Source organism: Aptenodytes patagonicus, chromosome 2 (genome assembly GCF_965638725.1).
Source record: "Aptenodytes patagonicus chromosome 2, bAptPat1.pri.cur, whole genome shotgun sequence".
NCBI classification, from domain to species: domain Eukaryota; kingdom Metazoa; phylum Chordata; class Aves; order Sphenisciformes; family Spheniscidae; genus Aptenodytes; species Aptenodytes patagonicus.
The window spans coordinates 117462124-117481605 of NC_134950.1; the positions used below are offsets into that span (position 1 = coordinate 117462124).

A 19482-nucleotide genomic window follows, 5' to 3' on the forward strand; every position below is an offset into this window, starting at 1 on the left:
TTGGTCTGTGCTTGTTTGTCAGTTGATACTTAGAAGAGTACCGCTGAAACCAGTGGCATTGAATTTCTGTCTTTGGCAGTGCCTCAGGCCATATAAAGCAATACTGCAAACCAAACAGCCAAATTTAAAATGTTTTTTATGTCTAGCTTCTCTCAGGGCTCCAAAAGTAGACGAAAAAAAAAAATCAGACAAATGCATCTAAGTCAGTTTTGTTAGTCTTTGGGATGCTTTTGTTGGATTAAAGACCTGAGGCTGTTGACTATCTATGGCTAAAAGGGTAATCCAGAAAACACCCAAAAGTACTTGTAACACTTCGGAGGATAATCTTATCATTCTCTTTGAAAAGCATATTCAGGCATGTTCTCTCCACCCTTTTTAAAAAAAACCAACAACATAAACCAGCACGAGTTTGCTCGGCCAAGAGAGCTCATAAAGGTGAAGAGCACTTCTCATGGGATATGAAATGTGAATTATATTGGAAAATAAACTCTAGATTGTATTTGGCATTCCTAGACCATCTACCAGCAACAGATGTTCTGTCCTGAAAGTGATATAATTTTGACAGCAGTACAGCAACTCCTTAAACAAATTACTGAGTTATTGTCAAAGTAGTACAGATAATTTTTTTAGGAAAAACTATTTCACTCTTTAACCAATTAATTACAAATTTACATTCATTTTCTTCCAATTGTGAAATCAATGCTAAAGCTGATTTGTAGTTGGTTTTTAGTCTTTTCTGTAGAGTTCCTATATTGTTGCTGTCACTACAGTCACTGTTCTTACAGTTAGACTTTATTTTTAGGTAAGAATGTTGAATGAAATCCCATCTCCATTACAGTCAAGAAATTTGTGGATGACTTCAGTAGGGCAGGAATTTTATCTCTGGAACCACTCTCGTGCTGCCCCCTGCCCACAGGACAGTTAGAGGGACAGGGAGAAGAAACCTTGCGAGGTGGCAAGACCTCTTTGTTGGGCATCCTGTGGTCTCTGTGAACTTAATCCCTTCCACCTCAACTCTACACAACAGGTTTTGGAGGTAGGATCGTGAGAGCAAAGAAGAGGAGCTGAGAACTGGACATACCTATTGACCTCATTCCTGGGGAAAGCTGTCGCAAGCTGCCTTCGTTCCTTTGCTTGGGATCTGCCCATGATTCTGCATTAGTGGGGAACCCGGTGGGTTTCTGATGCAAAGGAATTAAACCATCGGAGAGCAGCATATGCCAGAGGGCAGTGCGGGGAGGGATGAGCACACCGAGAAAGACTTGATCTGACTGGAAAAATCAAGCTGTGGATTTTTAACAGATAATTCTGCATCATCTAGAGTATGAAACTCATCACAGAGAATTTGGATGAGGAGTTGGGCTTATGTTTTTATATAGAGACAGTCTACTGCCATATTTTTTCAGATATGAATCACATTTTATTCATAGTGAAAAGCACTTGTCTTTAATATTTTTGTAAATGATGTTGTCAAAACCCAGTTTAATTCTCCAGGAAGAGCCTGGAGAATTTTCTCTGAAGCAGTATCAGGGGCATTTCTGCATGCCAAATATTGGTGTTTTCAGAACTGGGACTGGGACAGGGCTAAAGAGATTGTACAGTTTATTTCTCTGAATTTGCTTCACGAAGGAAGGACAGGTCAATGTATGAGCAGGCATTATGTGACTTGTAAAGCATGCCTAAATCAGTCTACCTGTTCCAAACTTATTTCTGGAGTCATGTGAAAGCTGCCTACTTACTTGACCATTTCCTGGTGGAAGTATCAGCATTAAAGCTACTGGCTTGAATTCTGAACCTAACCGTATCCCCTGCAACTCCAGATGAGTTAATGGAGCTGCAGAAGGAAGGATAAAAGAAATAGAATTTCCCCACAGGCTTTGGTGCATGTTGTCATAGGACCTTCACACAACTCTTACAGAAGTCAACCAACTGAGGAAGAGGGATTAAAATTTTCTTCCAAATCTCCCCTGAAATTCTTGTTTCTGTGGAATCACATATGTACTTGAAGAGGTTTTTTTGTTGTGGGGCCAGTATCATCTAATTTCCTGAAAAATAGGGAGTTTATATCAAAACAGGTCATGAATAGGCACAACCTTGCAACATGCAGTGTTCAGGTGAATCTGATAGCCTGGAGAAAAATCTAGTATTTGCATACATCAAGCCAAATTCAGTGTCTGATTTTAAACCATTTAAATACTGCAGAGCTCGGCTTATTATATGCATTTATGGAACTCCTTGTAGTAGCTCTAAACCCAGAAACTGTAAATCAGTTTGTTTTCATTCACATACAGAGCACAAAAGTTGCAAATTGCCTCAGGTCATTTTTTTACCAGCAGGTCCAACAGTGAGTAAAGGGAAATTAGGATGATACTGCAGATAACTGAGGTAATTGAAATGGCCAATTTGACAAGATTTTAAATTCAACTACTGGGAAATACATAAAGATGCCCCTTATCTGTGGGATGCAAGTACTGGCCTACAATAGAAACTGGGAAAAACCTGGGAGGTTGTCATTGCTCCGTGTGATTGGGCATTTAAGACGAGGCAATGGGACAAAAAAAAGGCACGTGACTTGCCTTGCACGTCACTGAGATGGGAGATAGGTGACTCTGTACTGCACTCCACTTCTTACCATATGATACCAACACACACTGGTCAAAAGTAGAGGAGAATAGTGCCAAAAGATGTCTCTTTTCCATTCTGTGTTCCAGCTCTACACAGATCTTTAATATATGAGATTGGATTGCTAGTTCTTTTTTATCAGTAGATGTATCATCTGTAACTTGGATGCAACTCTACACAGAAACTCTGTGTTGACTTCTTATTTACAGTGAAATCCCAGCTCCCGCCACGCAGAAAACCAGCATCGCACTGGTACTCTTTTCAGCAGTGCAAAGGATTCATGCTAGCTCTCTGCAGAGAGGTCAATTTTTCTTATACCTCTACAGTTCCTCTGTTGCATCAGCCATAACATACTAGAAAAAGTAGACAGAACTTTGAATGAGAACCCTAATTACTAACTCAAAAAAGGCAGCTATGAATAAAAAAAATTACATGTGAAGTTCTGCACTGATGTTTTCCCAAGGAAACTCCACCATTCTACTGGGACATGGAAAAACAGACAGTACAACCCTCATTTTCCTGGCCAAACAGCTTGTATAGTAACAGCCATGACCAAACCCAAGAAAATCAGAACAAGTAGAAGGATACTTCAATGCCACTCATCTTACACCAGTCCATTGATTATAGTTTGAGCTAGAGAGTCTATAGACTGATCTAGCCTGAAATTTGGTTACCCTGGTACACATTTGCAGCTAGAAACAGGTCTTCAGTGGCAAGCGCAGCAGCAAACAAGCATTGATTTGATATCTTGGGTTTCTAAGTTTAAGTGACAGAATTTCCCAAATCAACATTTTCCTTCATCATACCTTAACAGACGGTTAAATTGCTCCTCCTAGGATATAGGACAAACTTTTTTTTTTTTTTAGACTGAAGGACAGAATACATCATTACTGCTACAGTCCTGTAACACAGTTCTTTTTTGGAACTGATAGTGTTTTGTGAAAGAAACAAAGAAAGAAAGAAAGACTTGGTAATAATTTTCTCTTTGGGATTATAGTAGCAACTAAGAAATACCGCTTTTGGTGAATATAAGCCAGTCTTTTAAAAAGGACGGTGGCCTTCTCCACTTTGTCCTGTTCCCAGCAAATGTATGCTGAGATAGCCTAAAACATGCTCAGAGTTATAGCAATACATTTTTACTGTTTAGATGCTCATCAGTCACAAGAAGAGATGAAGATGAGTAAGAGTATTGCCTTTTTCAGAATTCTTCTAGCGTATGAAAAAAGACCTATACACAATTAATTTGTACACTGCTGCATAAACATAATCTCTTTCCGCTAGGTATAATGCACCTTTGGAACAAGCTGCACGTGACCAAAAATCCTGGGAGCTTTGGGATCCATTTCGGCCGTGTTACACATAGATCCGTGAGCAGCTCCATGCTGCATGCTTGCTTCTTGTGATCCCTCAACGGAGGAATCTATATCCATAATGCATTTTCTTAGCTGGTTGGTTACAAGTTCAGCACTCCTGCCACAGGCCTTTCAGGAAGGTCCCTTGTATTTTTCATACCAAACTTGCATGTTTAAAATCTCATGTTTCTCTTGTCTTAGATCAATCATACAAACGGCGTCATCACTGCGGAGGAGTGACGCAGTCCCTGGATAGCTGCATAAGGACCCTGCTGAAAATAATGATGGTACCTGGGCATGTGGAAGGAAGGGAAAGTGGGGCCACTACCTTGCATGGAGCTGGCTATAGCAGAGGGTGTAAGAGGCATTCCCAGGCGGCTGTATGGAGGCAGAGATCCTTGGATTGGATGAGGAATGGGTGTAGCTATGGATGCAGTGCTGGTACCCAGGGCACTCAAAGACTGTGGATGCTGAAATCCAGGAAAACTGGTTGAGGAGGATACCCAGGAACTGAGGGACAGGTTATCAGATGTTGTAAAAGCTGACCCTGCAAGCAAAGAGAAAGAATGCCTGACATTTGCACTGCAACACACAAAGCTAGTAAAATAGCAAAAAGGGAGAAAAAGTCTTTCACAGCAGGGCTAATTTTAATGACAAGTTGTCATTGGAAATACTTCCCAAATACCTCTAGTTATATCTTTCTTTATGTTATTATTTGCCAGTTGCTGTCCTTTATCACTGCATCTTAGACAAATTTGCATTTGAAGAAGCTGGTTGCAGTGTCTTGAACAGTAAAATCACCTTTGCACGTTCGACATTTTGGTATTAAACACTAAAGAACCTTGCAATGCTGCCACTAAACACTGAAGCATCTATTCTGACGTGGAATCTCATTGCATTACATCCCTGTTTTGAAGACATGCTTGTAGCTTTTTACATCAGATCCTCAGTAGAACTGGTTATTTTTTTCTAAAATTTCAGTCTGGCAAAAATGCAGAAAAATGTAATTTGCACTACAAATTTTCTTTTTTTTTTTTTTTTACCCCGGTAAAACTTGTCAACACTGCATATTTTCACTCAACTTGACTTTTTCCAAAATATAGAACAAAAAATTCTAAAAATGTTAAAACATTTGTTATTTTTCCAACTGTGTACGGTGCTCTAAGAAACAACACTAATGCTAAATCATAGTGTGATTTAGCTATCAAGAGGTGTGGGGTTTTAAGTGAAATGCACAAAAATATTAAAAACTTGCTCCCAGGGTAATTATCTACTTTTGATCAAATGAAGTGGTTTCTTTGGCATTTTTTTAATCTGAAAAGTTCCAAAAATTCTTTTCACAAATCTTCCACCTCTTTAGAACGCTTTTTCTCTGAAGACTGCAAAATCAGAAAAAAAGGAAAAGTGGTATCTTTAAATTAGAACTAATTACTTGTTTTGACAGTAAAATTTTTGGGAAACCAATGAATAATTTGTTTTGATAATTATACATGGTCATTTTCAAATAATCTGGTGACGATGTTCCCCTTCACCTCTGCAGTTCCTCTATGCATCTGGTCATCATCAGATGTCTGATTTCTAGAAATGGGGAATGCAATAAAATCCCATAAATAAACTCTTATTTTTATTCCTATTCAAACAGTAATTCAACTCATGTCCCTTCTGTATTTTCTTTCTTGTCCAACTTTGTCCATTGAGAAAATGTTTTTTACTTTAATAAATAAATTTACTGGCAAGAATATTTGGCAAAATATAATTTCAAGCCAGTATTGCAAAACATTCTGAGAAAATGAATTTTACAACAGGTATTAGTTTCACAAATCTGATTCTAGAAAATAGGTTCATCCAAATTGTGAAAAGAAAAAATATGAAGACATCTATCTGTCAAGGTAAATGTATTGGAATTACGTGTATCGTAGCCACATACTCAAAACAAAACTATGAGCAAACAACAATAGAAAGAAAAAAATGCAAATTATTATTTAAAAAAAAAATTCATAAATCTCTTTAGGGATATATTCTCAAATCAGAAAGAGAGCTACTCTTGATTAATTCCTCTTCTGCTTAATGAGACAAGTAAAACGGCCCAGTAACAGGAAAGAGAAATTGTGTCAGTTCAGCAGTAGAAACAGACTTGAACCAAATCCTGACCCCGCCACTGAACCAAATCCTAACTGCTGGGAAGTTAGGATCGAGAGCCAAACTATAAGGATAACACCATACTCAGAGACCAAAGCGAACCCCTTTGCAAATCAGGGGATACCTGAGCATTATTGCACTACAGGGGAAGCGGGATGCGAATCTGGATGTGCCGAGACGGTTTACATTTGGCTCTGTTCCAGGTGGCTACCATGAATCCTGTGCGCGGATGCTGGAGCACAGGCACCCAGACAGTATGCATTAAAGAGTTTTAATTGGATTTATATATTTCATATCTGTTAATTCCTTTGGAAACAGACTTCTTGTGATAAATATCCTACTGAAGGCTAGCCACTTCCATCTTTAGATGGATGGAATTGGCTGAGATGAGAATGCTCTGGATGTAATTAGAAATAAGTAGCGGTGGTAGACTTTCTTTGTTCTACACAGAACAAAGTATGTAATTCCTTCTCATGAGGAACCTCCATAAGGGCTCTTTCTTCCTCCACTGCAATGGTCTCTAACTGCAACTGCAATGGTCTCTAACTGCAACTTAGTACTCCAAAAAAGTCTCACATACCGCATTTGCCAGCACCAAGGAAATGTGCTGTAGTAATTCTGAGGCCGTCGAGGCCTCAGAGAGCTTATAACACACCCCACCCAGCAACGTGTTTGTATTTGGCTGTCAACTCTCGTACGTATGGAAGAACACTCCTCAATTTTGCATGCAAGGTAGTTTTCAAATGCATCAGAAGAAATAAAAATGTCCGTGGAGTTTCAATAAGATTGTTATTTCTCTCCTCATATCTTGGAGAACTTTTCCTTATTTAAGGACACCAGACCTAAACAGAGAGTGAAGGTAGTACAAGGAACTCATCTGCAAGAGCAGGATGTTTTACCCTCTGTGCATGCCTTTGGTTGCCCAGAACAATCATGTCCTACGTTAGAATATGGCTCCCAGATTAGAAAAATGTTGGTTGCCACAACTCATCATCTTCCTCACTTACTCATTTGCCATAGTGCAAGCAAATGCAGAACTGTACCCTGTATATATTATACATAAAATTAATTTTAATAAACCATTCCTTCATCCTCTGACACCTTCCTCGGGATTCTCTTCAGAAGAGAAAGGCTCTAAAGGCCAGTTCTCATACTGAGGTTCACCTCGTTCACTTTGTCACTCCCGAAGGAGGACATCATACCAGGGAGAAATGTAATTCTTGGCGAGAAGGTGCCTTGCTCTGAGCACTTCTGGCACGGGAAAATTTAACACTGTCTTCAACAATAACTGGCCTAGGATCTAAGCTGACGTGAAGCGAGGTAATCCCCCAGAAGTATGTGAAAGGATGGCATCGTACCAGCTGAGGAGTTGCTCCAGAAGCTCCGCAATCTAAGGAACTGCTCTTGGAAGAGACGTGTATGAACAAGCCCACCTAATCACATTTTGTTGAAGAGCGACTCGTGGTTAAAAATAAGTGTGTTTTCCCTGCACAAGTCCTAAGAGCTTATGATCAGAAATAATGCTCTTATCTTAGCAACACTGTATGAAGTTAGAGGACACGACAAGGGCACTGCCAGTCGGAAGGCAGACAGAACTGCTTTACCTCGAGTGGCTGTTTCATATCAGGCAGGTCACAAAGGCAACATGCAAAACAGAATGCAACACAAGTTTATGCTAGTCAGTGATCCCACAGGATGGGTGTGAGATCTATTTCCAGTGGCAAATTATGACAGATGCAATCTGTCCAGCGAGTACCCCCACAAAGAACAACTCTGCCTCGCTACTACTGTTGCGACTGCTAAAGTAGACAAACCATTTGATAAAACATTTGAGGTGAATTGCCTCAGCAGGAAAAACACCTTTTAGAGGCCAAGAGATAACAACTAAACATCAATTTTCCAGGGAGCTATGGACTTCTCTTCCTGCAGAGGCAAAGCAGGTTAACCACAGGCTGGTTGAACCAGAAGGCTGGAGGGGCAGCAAATGGCACATCTACACGGTACTTTACAAACGGTGCTGAGCCCTAGCTAGTAAGTCCTGCCAAGGAATAGGGAGTGTTAGCTTGTTCTCAGCACTACGGTAATGAAGTTGCCTGTTTTTCAGCCATCTTGAAGAGGAAGCAGAGATAGTTCTCTTCTGCTGGCAAAGGCTGTATAAGCATCTCTAGAGCTGCCTCCTAAACTAGCCACCCACACCAGTTCCATGGGCATATCAGATGTCCAAAAAGAGCCATAAGGTAACACGTATTCTTCTTCGTTATGGGACTTCATGGCAGAGACACACACCAGAGAAATGCTTCAGAGTAACACAGTACTGACTGCGGTCCCCCTTTTCTCAAGCATAACTAGGTCGCCACAGTTTAGTTCATGAGCACATTTTCCTACCTCTGCTTTGTGTTGCCTGGCTGTCATCTCCGAGGTCATCTTCTCCTCCATATGTTCGAATGGGGGATCGGGCATAGGAATGCTTTTGGATAAGGCTCTCCACGCTTTCTCTGTGAAAGGAAACAACATACCATATCAATAATATCCTAAACAGCCTCCTAATTCATTAGGCTAAATACAATGAACATGCTGCCTTTTCCCTGTCCAGATCACAGCTTTCTCACACAGACTCTCCAAAATTACTTAACAAAAGGGTTTCCTCATAGCATGTCACTGGAAATGCCGAACTTGGCCTGCGGTGTAACATTGCTGGTCACCGCTTACCTGCATGGTACTGCTTCTTCAGCAGACAAAGCAGAGTGACCTTCCCACTGCGTTCCCTGGGTGTGGTCTCAGACAGGGAATATAAGACCAGCGCTCCTCACAAATTTGAAAACGCAAGCTCTGGGGTTATTCGTGCTGAGTGACCAATCCGGGTTCAAAGAGACACCCGTGGTCCAGATCCTTTCAAACAAGCTTTCACATCACACCTGACCACCTCATCTGGCGCGCTCCCATTTTTCTGAAATCAGGGGCAAAAGATAGGTGTGTCCAGAGACAGCTCAGCTCTAACCATGCTCTCTCAGCATCAGAGTCAAGGCCAGTTCATAGCAGGAAGTCTACTGATACTACCGACCTCATGCCGCGTCTATTCTGGGAGGTTAGACGTGTCTGCCAGGCCCCCGCCTCGCTGGTGGCACAAAGCACTGAAGTCACCCCAGCAATTTTTAAATAGAAGGAAGGCATATCTGCATGATAAGCCATAGCAGTTTGTAAGGAAGATCCAACCTTACACGTTCCCAGCGCGTTTCCATGTAAGTAGGTGGCATTATACCAAAGATGAATACAACCTAGGCACATTTCCAAAATGGCTTTGACCTTCTGTTCCCGTTTAAGAAATCTAGGTAGCGATAGCTGTTTAAACCTGCTGCTCGGTGAAGGTTTTGTCTGAATTTACTATTTGGCCATTCATACTTGCTAATGTCCTTCGCTTGGAGAGTGTGGCTGTTGCAGAAATTCCAAGGAAAAACATTTTCCAAGTAACAAGATAAATCACAATGGCACATGTTTTCCTTTCCTACAGAAAGCCCATTATGGTCATTTTGTCCTTGGTCTATCACTGGCATCATTACTTATGCTAGTCTCCTCAGAAAAAAATAAATAAAAAGGGGATCTTATCAAAGTGATTTACTTGTGTCAGGATTGGAAGTGGACTGAAAGCAATGGCAGTTCCTACATAGAGGATGATATAATTGAATTACTGCCTTTTAAGTGATTGAAAACAGTAGGCATATCGGGGCTATCTCGAAAAAGATTTTACAAAGAAAAAGACAGATGGCATTGTTTACATTATGTGCTGAATGCCTCTTGAAACTTTTTTTTTCTGAAGCAGAATGTGAAATGCAAAGAATTTTACTTAACCAAAAAGACTATCCCAGATGAGTACAAAATAACAAAATAATGAATTAGACCAGTGATGTCTGAGTGATTTAGATACCAGTCTATAAACATATTCATAACCAAAGAATTACTAATCTTTAAAGGTCTGAAAAATAAATGTGATTCAGGTGATTGTCTGTATTGTCTCTATCGACTTTATTTCTAGTAAAGGTCTGCTTATAACGACAGACATTACAGCATGTAATAATATCCTGATGCAACAGAAACAATGCAGGCTCTAGTTTTAGTGCAGTGGGCCAAAATCATCTCTAAAATATTGGATCCAATGGCGGTTTGGGGATAAACTCACCCCAATAAATTTACATTTGAATTACCTACAGGGATTTAAAGCTAAATCAAATGCCCACAATTATTGCAGACTAAATTCTTTCCAGATGGGTTTGTATGCTAGACAGAGAACTCTATTATTCTATACAGTTGTCTTCTTTTAAAGGAAAAAAGAGAGATGACTTCTTAGTGAACCCTGAATCTGCAAAGTTTGAAACCAGGGAACTATGTGGTAGTTTTATTTATTTATTTTTAATGTTGTAATGTTGCAGGTAGTATGCTAAAGGTTTTAGAAGATTAATCTCATTCATTGGCACAAGAAGCAAAGGTTTTTATGGCAGAGGGAACAGTCTAACAAAGAAACTTGGATCAGGGAAAGCAGCTAATTTCACAAAAGCGGTTCCTTTTGTGCAGCTGGGATTTAATACTCAAAACAGTATATGCTTATCTTGCCTAACCATGTTGGTGGTTTACACTATAATCACAACACACCTACTAATTTTTCATTTTAGAGGTTGAGGCTCTGATTCACATCATAAACACGAAGTGTGAGATTCACACCAGAATTTAGGCACCTGTCCCCCACAGCCTTCAGGTGACACTCTTCTTTCCACATACAACACATGCTGCATGTAAACCTCCAAACAGACCTACGAAATGCAAAAGGCTGAGCAGGAAACCACCTAAGCATGCAAAAGGAAACAAAGAAAAACAAGAAATGGTGTATTTTCTCCACTCATGAAGCATATCTCTGAGTTATCCCACCAAGCACTGTTTCTTCCACCTAGAAAAACAAGAGCTGAAGTCTGCACTCAGGTCTCCCCCATCCTGAACAAGTGACCTAAGTTAAGGGATAATCTTTCCTTCTCTTTGTGTTTCAAAGGAAAGGGGTGGTAGCCTCTGCACCATGCTCAAATATTTAATGCTCAGAGAACACCACCTGGAGATCAAGTCTTCTTGGAGAAGAAAGTGGATGCTACTCTTCTAATCTATGGAAACGTGTGGTGTTTCCCACATAGGTTGGAAAGAGGAGGCCAACCTTCTCCACCCTTTAAAGACAGAGGTGCTTTAGGACTTTCTCCAAAGTAGAAGTGTAGGAGGAAGCAAAACTTTAACAATAAGATTTAAGTGCCTGTGAAATCTAGTTCAAAATGCAGGAACAAAGCTGGCGATCTGGAAACAGGTTCCTGCTTATACCCTTTTGTCAACCGGGGCTGAAAGAACTCAAGTCTCAAAATCTTCCTGAAAATTCTGTTTATGGAAGTGTGAACTGTTTAAGATATCCAGAATATGCTGCTCTGTAGAGTGGACCAGTAAAATAAATTTTTTAAAGTCCAAAAATATTATACTACTACTACTACTACTACTACTGAGAGGGAAAGACATTAATTTAAACCTCTGGCTTTATAGTTCTGTATGCAACATCTTCAGATATCTCAATGTGGTTCAAAGGATTTATAAAAATAGTTTTATAAATCACTGAATGACAAATCAATATTTGCCATTTCATGATTCTGCTCAATAAAAAAAATTAGAAAGTGAAGAGTATGGTGGAGTTTTTTTAAAGCTTTCCTTTAGCTTTTTTCAGAGCTGATCCACACTAAAGCAGCTGAAGAACAAAGTAACTTCCAGTTACTCAATGCTCAACTTCTGTACTTCTGTTACTCAGTTTCTGATCAGACACTTATTATCTAATACTTGGACCTAACAATTTTTACCTTTTCACGTATCTTAGAACTCCACAGTTTCTTCTATTAGCAATAAACTTTGTTTTGAGAGATCACAAGCTGCCAGCTGGATAAAGGAAAGATGTCTTCTTTCTGTCAAATTCTTTTGTGTGGTCTACCAACAATTTTCAGTCTTCCAGACTGCTCTTCAACTCACAGTTATCTTGTAAATACCCAGAGGAGGGGAAAAACACACACATAGGCATAATGTATTACTATGATTAAGCTGTGCTATGTGTACAACTGGATAATAGTAGCAGATGATGGGCTGGAGAAGAGCAAGTTAGGGGGCTGAAGCTGTTTGAGAAGAAGGAACCATGTGCCAAATGGAGAGGAAAAAACTAAGCTCGTATTGGCTAGCACGCCTACAGAGAAGATGCTGAGCAGGACAAATGTGAGGAAAGGTAATACGGAAAAGGAGCTCAGGCTGATCCTGATGATCTGCATTCTGACAGAAGCACACCTTGAGCCCAGCCCTGTCAATAAACCTCTCCTTGTTATGAGCGAAGCACTTCCCTCCTTTGTGCAAGAAATAAAACAGTGAATTTTGAACCAGGAATCAAAGGAAGTGAAGGGTTGGGAGAATTTATCAATTAGCAAGTTTTTAGGGTGCACAGGGAGCATCTTGCCATTCTGCAGGTTTTAACCTCTTGTCTGAACATTTCACTCTTGTCCTTGCTGGCAACCGATTCCAAAACTAAACTTCCAGCTAGGTATGCTTTATGTCTTGCAGCTACAAGCTGAGTCTTTGGCCTTGTTTAGTTAACAGTGCCCTGTACGTGCAGAGTAGTCTCAGGGGATCAAAGTAGGTAGGAAAATCCTGATGGAGCTGACAAATGATTCACTAACACTTTACAGACTAAACCCAAGATCTTGCCAAGGATATGAACTGGGAGATGGTAGAAAACAGAGCTGACTTGGGAAGCAGCTGAGGAGCGAGGCCCTGCGTGAGGATGCTCACTTCCTTTTGCTGTCAACCCAGATTACAGAAATTCTCTCGGGAGATGGTAAAGTCCCAGATTACCCTGAGCAGGATCTTTAATCAAGATGAAAGAACAGTGCTTCTTTGTAGGTCAAAGCAGACATCTCTTTGATGCTTCTTCATGTCATTTTTTCTGCTCCTTTTGCTGTTACTCTGCTTCAGCTGTGCATTCACAGCAGCCTGGTGATCACCATGACCCTGATTCTGAAGCACATGACCACGGCCCTGCTGATATGGAAGAGGGTTCACCTGGCCACAGTGCACTGTCAACATTGATGCTGCTACATGCCTGCATGCATCTGAAGCTATGGATTTTCCTGAATTTGGCAGAGAGCACACCCAGGGGATAGAGACAGGAAGCCTACCTTCTCCCTTTGGAATGAGGAGGCTTGAGGCAATATATTTGGTTTTGGCAGAAGGTGTTAGAAAAGCTAATCTAGAACCAGCTTGCTGGAGCCAGGCCTGGGTTAGTATTCATCTTAGATCTATACCAAAGAGGATGGAGCTGATGTAATAAGCAACCACCCATTCCACTGGGAGCCAGGTTCAACCTCCTTTGAGGACAACATGCAAAAGCCAGACTGTGGTGAGAAAGAGCAGGTGGCAGAGCCAGGAACTCTGAACTCATATCTTCTGTAGAAGTTGCTGTCTCAGGAACGGCTACAAGAGGTACAACTTTCAGAGCAGAGTTGAGCAACCTGTTAGTGTCTTCCCTTTTTTCCCTTACTATCCAAGTGCTAGGTAAGCACTCCCTGTTCCTGGTGTCATGGGGTTTGGTTTTTTCTTTTGTTTTTTGTCTTTTTCTTTACAAGAAAAATGCAATGTTAATTAAAAAAAAATTAAAAGAAGGAAAATAATAAAATAATAAAACTGACAACCATGTTTTGCTTGGCCATTCAGTTCAACACAAAGAAAAATATAGAACAGGATATAAAGTGTATGAATTATCAGTTTGCAGCCTGAATGACTTCTTTAGTTCTGCATTTCAAAGGTTTCCTTTTTTTGTAGCTGCCAGTTAGTATGTTTGGAAGAAAGCCCAGATAACAGAAGACATCAGAAGTGAGGTGAGGTGAAGACAGATGGAATAAATGGGCTGAGAAGGCACAAAAATAAACTTGTCGGAAGTCGCACTGTAGTAAAACTTTTTTTTTTTAAGGGAAGAGATGACTAATTTGTCCAAGATGCAAATGCTAAAAACAAGTCTGTAAAAAAAACCCCAAAAGTACAAAAAAACAAACCCAAACTAAAAAAACCCAACACAGCAGGAAGAACAAATACATTTCCATAACAGCAGCTAAGAGTGAACAACAAACACTGTCAGAACCACTGTTCAGATATCACTCAGCCTTCATGTTCCTGTGGCTTTTAGTTGCTCTTTTACACATGCACAAACATACAGACATATTAATTTGCTACATATAGTTGCTCTTATACTGGTAGATGAATATTACAGACTGACCCTAGGAACCTAATTCAGCTCTGACATGGTACAGACCAAATCCTCAACCAGAACAAAGTAGCTCTGTTCCACTGCTTGGGTTAGAGCTGAACCAATTCCAACCGAGGAAGAACCAGGGCCCATCAAACTACATCGGCTCACGTGAGCTGGAGTTTAATTTAGCCCAAAGGTAACACAGAGCCACCAAACGCTTTCACACAGTCAAAACTATTGGGCAAGTGTTGGATGAATGCAATACTCCAAGAATACATGCAATTTAAAAAAAAAAGAAGTGAAACGAATTAAATTATGAAAAATCTAGGTTTTGATGATTGCAGGAGAAAGAACAAGTGTATCTCCAAAGTGGTGTTTACTGGTGCCCTCACAATAAACATCGAGCTACCGATGGCAATTCTGGAAGAGCTGTAATATGCATGGAGGTGACATAGCCTGGCTGAAGCCATGACATGGGAAAAGTAATGACACTTATGAAGAAGGAGCATGAGGTTATTAAATGTACCCACCCCACTTCTCTCAACAGCAAATAAAAATGAGAAAGACAGCTATCGTTATACAGGGAATAGAAAAAAAAAAAAAAGAGAAAATTACATTTCTCTTCTCTGACTAGGAGAAAAGCACACACTTGCAAATGTATGTCAAAGCTCTTTCTCTGTATCTTTTTTTCCCCAAATATAGTGACACACTTAACTCTAACATAGCCGACCCCATGGAGCTCCACTTCACCCAGTGACTGCAACCATTTCTTTCTGACTGCCGGTCAGAGGATGAGAGGTGAGGACAGAGCAGTGCTGTGAAACTGGGACTGGGGGAAGTCCCTGGAAAAATTCCTCTGGGGTGGAAACCGGGGGTCTGATCTGACATCACCCCCTCCCCTTATGCACACACTACACCTGCATGAGGTGAGTGGAAAACACTAGCAAAATGAAACATTTTTATGCAGTTTTACACAAGTAAAAAGATAGATAACAGAATACTTAAGTGGAAAATGAGCCAGGGTATGAGCGCTTAAAGCTTGGGAACTGAAGAGATTCTAGCTGTCAGGGAGGGCACTCTGCCGGGGAAAAGGAACAGTTGCCTGGCTAACAGTGAGCAGAGTCGGAGGAACCAGATTTGAAGGGAATGCTTCAGGTGTCTAAATGTAGGCAGGTAGTGCTTTCTAGATGTCTTAAGACATCCAAGCCGTCTGCAACAGAAGGGATGATACATAAAAATATAGACATTACACCTACCCCCCAGAGCAGCAGCTGGAGGCTGGAGTAACCTGAGCACATCTGGAATGGCACCAGATACCAAGCGTTTAGGCACCGCAGTCCCTGGTGTTTGTCCCTAAACTTATGACTTCACTTTTCCCAACCTAAACATCGGAGATGATCTCCCATGGCTGGTTGCCAACATTCACAGACTGAGAACTAGCTGAGGATAAAAGATCAGCTGGCGAGTTTGACTTGTTGGAGGAGAACTATGACAAAGCCCTACTTAACCATAGACATGGGAGTAGGTCGTTGAGAGAATATATTTCTGGCTGTTGGTAGGGTGCTTTCAAGAGTCAGGGAAGTTCTTCTAGATCAGCAGTAAGAAGTAGGAATGGGGAAGAAGGCAGCTCTGTGGGGTGAGCAGGGAAGGGATGGAAAAGAGGACAGCTGTGGACAGCACATCATTAAGCACATGGCTTTGACTGCTACTTCAACAGGGCAGTGCCCATATCCGGGCATTAGCATCCATTTCGCTTGCAGCCTTGTAAGCCGGTACAATGTATTTCCACATCTCAGTCATGAAGTTCCTCAGGGGAAAATTCAGAATCTGATTACCAAGCAAATCCAGCTGGGATGCTGGGATGCAGCTCTTTCTTACTTCCCCCATCCCCCAATCCTTCCTTTCTCTGCCTAAAAATTAATTGAGTGTGCAGCCATACTTTTCCATTACCTAAGATATTGCCTCTTGAAGTACGTATCTACCTCCCAGAAGCGTTATTGGACTTGTGCAGATGGGTATACTCCCTTAGCTCTCTTTAACAGTTGCAAATCCACACCCTGAACTTGCCTATCACATGCTGGATCAAATAGACAAGCAATGTTCAGATCATGATTATGATCTGTCAATTCTTGTTTGATCATTATTTTACAATTCAGTAGTTCTGTTGACTCACGCTCTTGAAACGATCACCTTTTTCACTGGATTGTTTGCATGATATTTAATTGCAATGGTTGTATTTATCTATATTTTTAAAAGGCTAATTCTTCACAACAACTCAAAAGATTAATTTTTTTATCTTGAGCCTGAATTTATGTGTTGTGTTCTGATTTTGCATCCTTCGTGGCTTTGGCAGTTTTTTCTTAAACAGAAGCATAAAGATATTCCCTTAAAGCCTATCTCCACAGTGAATTGCTCATAAAACCTGAATTAGTCTTTCACAAAGGTTACCATTAAAAAAAAAAGATCACGCTCATCCACATTACTGCATTTGCATCCTGTAGCCAACACCACAGTATGTTAAGCTCCACATTCTGACAATTGCTGCTAAATGTTCAGTTTTTACAATTACAACCACTGTGGGAGCCTTTTTATAATAGAGAAAATGTAAATACCACATAAAAAGATCAAAAGGTGAATCAGCAACTTATCTAAATCACAGTAGCCCCTGATAAAGTCTGCCCCATTACCATAGATTACCACAGGTAATGTATGGAAAGAGTTGGTTGTGGAAGGAATCTCACATCCTACTGAAAACTCGGTATATACTAAACTCAGATTTTTTTTCAGCGGTTAAAATCTTTGCATAGATAGCTATGAGTATAAGGAAACCGTTGTAAGGTATTTAGGCAGGAACAAAAGAAAATACAGGCACTTCAACAGCTTTGTTGTGCCTACCTCCTCCACCATTTTGCAAATTTCACTACCTTTACATATATTATTTTAACTCCAACACATATAATGCAAACAGATTTAATCCTAAAGGCATTTGCAGCTTGAATTTCCTACACAGGGATCGTAAATCTAGAATGGGAAGCCTGAAATCGTTAAAGTCATGTATTTATAAAATCATATTCAATTAGGTTAAAAAAGTGCAATTTCTGTCATCATGTCATAAAAAGATGTGTTTTTCTCTCAGATCTACTATAAAGAAAAGCTCCCTATATTGTTACAGATAGAGGCTGTTTTCAATCAGTTACAAGGAGCAATCCAATTACTGGATGGTTTAGTGCAGTAACTGACTCCAGACTAATTTAATTTCTTTAGGTCTCTAAAGATCAATTGATCTGATTGTTTCCCTCCCCAAAGGCTGTTTAGGAAAAAGGAGGCTTAAATACCTGGAAATGAAATACAAAGCTCTGTACACTTTCACACTACTTAGGTCATTTGGAAAAGCTGGAACTCGCGATAAATGAGTGCTCTCTTGGCCCTAACATCACAGGGTGCTTTACAAGAGACCATTAGGATCACCGCACAGCACTGCGGATTATGCATGCACGCGTTGTACGCGGGCCTGCTTAGAAAGCAGTGCATGGAAGGTATTTTCACAGCTTCTAGATAAATATTCAATTTTCAAGAGCTGTGCAGATACGCATTTGGCCTGCATAGCCTTTCCCCTGGCAAATAAATTTTTCTCAGACAGTGATCTTACAGGAATAATGAAGTTTCCAACTAGACCGAGCAAGAGTCATGCTGTGCTATTCAATGTATCACCTAAATCTTGCATTGCATGTCGCGATGGACATCAAGCAAGAAACGCTGCCTGTTGTCATATCTCACTCTGCTGTTTCTTTTGCTTTATATCAGATTTCTTTAAGCAATTTTGCTGGCGCTAAGATGAAATCTATAGAACCAACGGGCACTCAGAGAATGACATTCCCATCTGCCTGAATATTTTGATGCTGGAACTGAAAAAAAAACCCTTGGTATTTCTGGGCCATATCAGATAACTTAGGAAATTCTCAGAGTCTCTTACCAGCCCTCTTGCCTGTTATACTTTTACTATCTCATTACCTGATGTGTCGTGCAGCAGGTTTTGTTTTGTTTGTTTTGTTTTTTTAATACTGTTGTTCCCTGATCAGGGCTAAGCTTTCCCATTTAAGTCAAAATAAGACCTTACCCAAACTTGGATTCTCAAGTCCAGAGCTTTGATGTCATTTCAATACTTTTCACATTCCATTTCTTGTATTTATTGTAGGTTTCACATTTGGCTACCTTATCTTTCATGCTTGGGCTAAGCTGCCTGTCTCAGTCTCTATTCTTACACTTATCAATAAACAAAAGGGCACTGTGGTTTATGCTCAGCATTTCTGACTCCATGCCATGTGCTGTTATAATAAGATGTCCTCTGGAAAAATTCCCTTCATATCCAGCACCATGATAGTTGGTTCATCTGCACAGAGGTAACTAAGTTTTTCTCCCAGCTTATCTATTCAGACTCTCTCAGCCCTTGCAGAGCTGTGTCATTAGATATCGCCTGTCTGTAAAACAAGGAAACTGAAATGTGAGAAATGAAAGTCTCTTCTCTTCCTACAGGTCCTTTCTTGACGACTTACTGCACACAAACCTGAGCTTTGGATGTTGTTTACCTTAGTACTCTGTCAATACAGTAGGCTATGCTATTTTAATTAAATCTGCTTTGTTTTTTTCCCATTTTCAACTAAGGCTTTCACTTAGGAAGCAATTTTTAACAACTTTGCAAGTGTGCACTGCAGTCTACAAGCTTGCTTTCCCAAATTACTGTTCTTTCACCCAATTACTCAACGGATCACTAATGTTCCAGTCACTAGTAAGGTATAAAATATACCACGATTTCCCAGCCATGGATCTGCTTAGATTGATGTACTTTTGAAATGCTGCAAAGACTTTCTCTAGCTATATGGATATGACTTCATTGACCAGTTTGTCCCCTATATGCACCCGTGACAGATGATTCACAGATACATCTGGATATCCCCACATAGGAGCCTAAAGGGTTTTGGCCTCTCCAAACTTTCTTTCATGATTATGTGCTCATGGGAAAATTTGGATGTCCTATATCTATCTCCATTGAGTTCTCTTCCAGCCTAAAGGACGCAG

The 19482-nt window shown here is 40.4% G+C and overlaps 1 protein-coding gene across 1 annotated transcript in view; it reads right to left on the reverse strand.

The window, feature by feature from the left end:
- Nucleotides 1–4180: 4180 nt before the first annotated feature.
- The window catches only part of TBX20 (T-box transcription factor 20), a 34897-nt gene continuing 19595 nt past the window's right edge, over nucleotides 4181–19482 (reverse strand). Inside the window, exons 7-8 of the mRNA XM_076332294.1 lie at nucleotides 8499–8608; nucleotides 4181–4521 (exon numbers count right to left, since the gene is read on the reverse strand). Coding sequence (XP_076188409.1) covers nucleotides 4181–4521; nucleotides 8499–8608 — 451 coding nt within the window. The remainder of the gene's footprint in view (nucleotides 4522–8498; nucleotides 8609–19482) is intronic.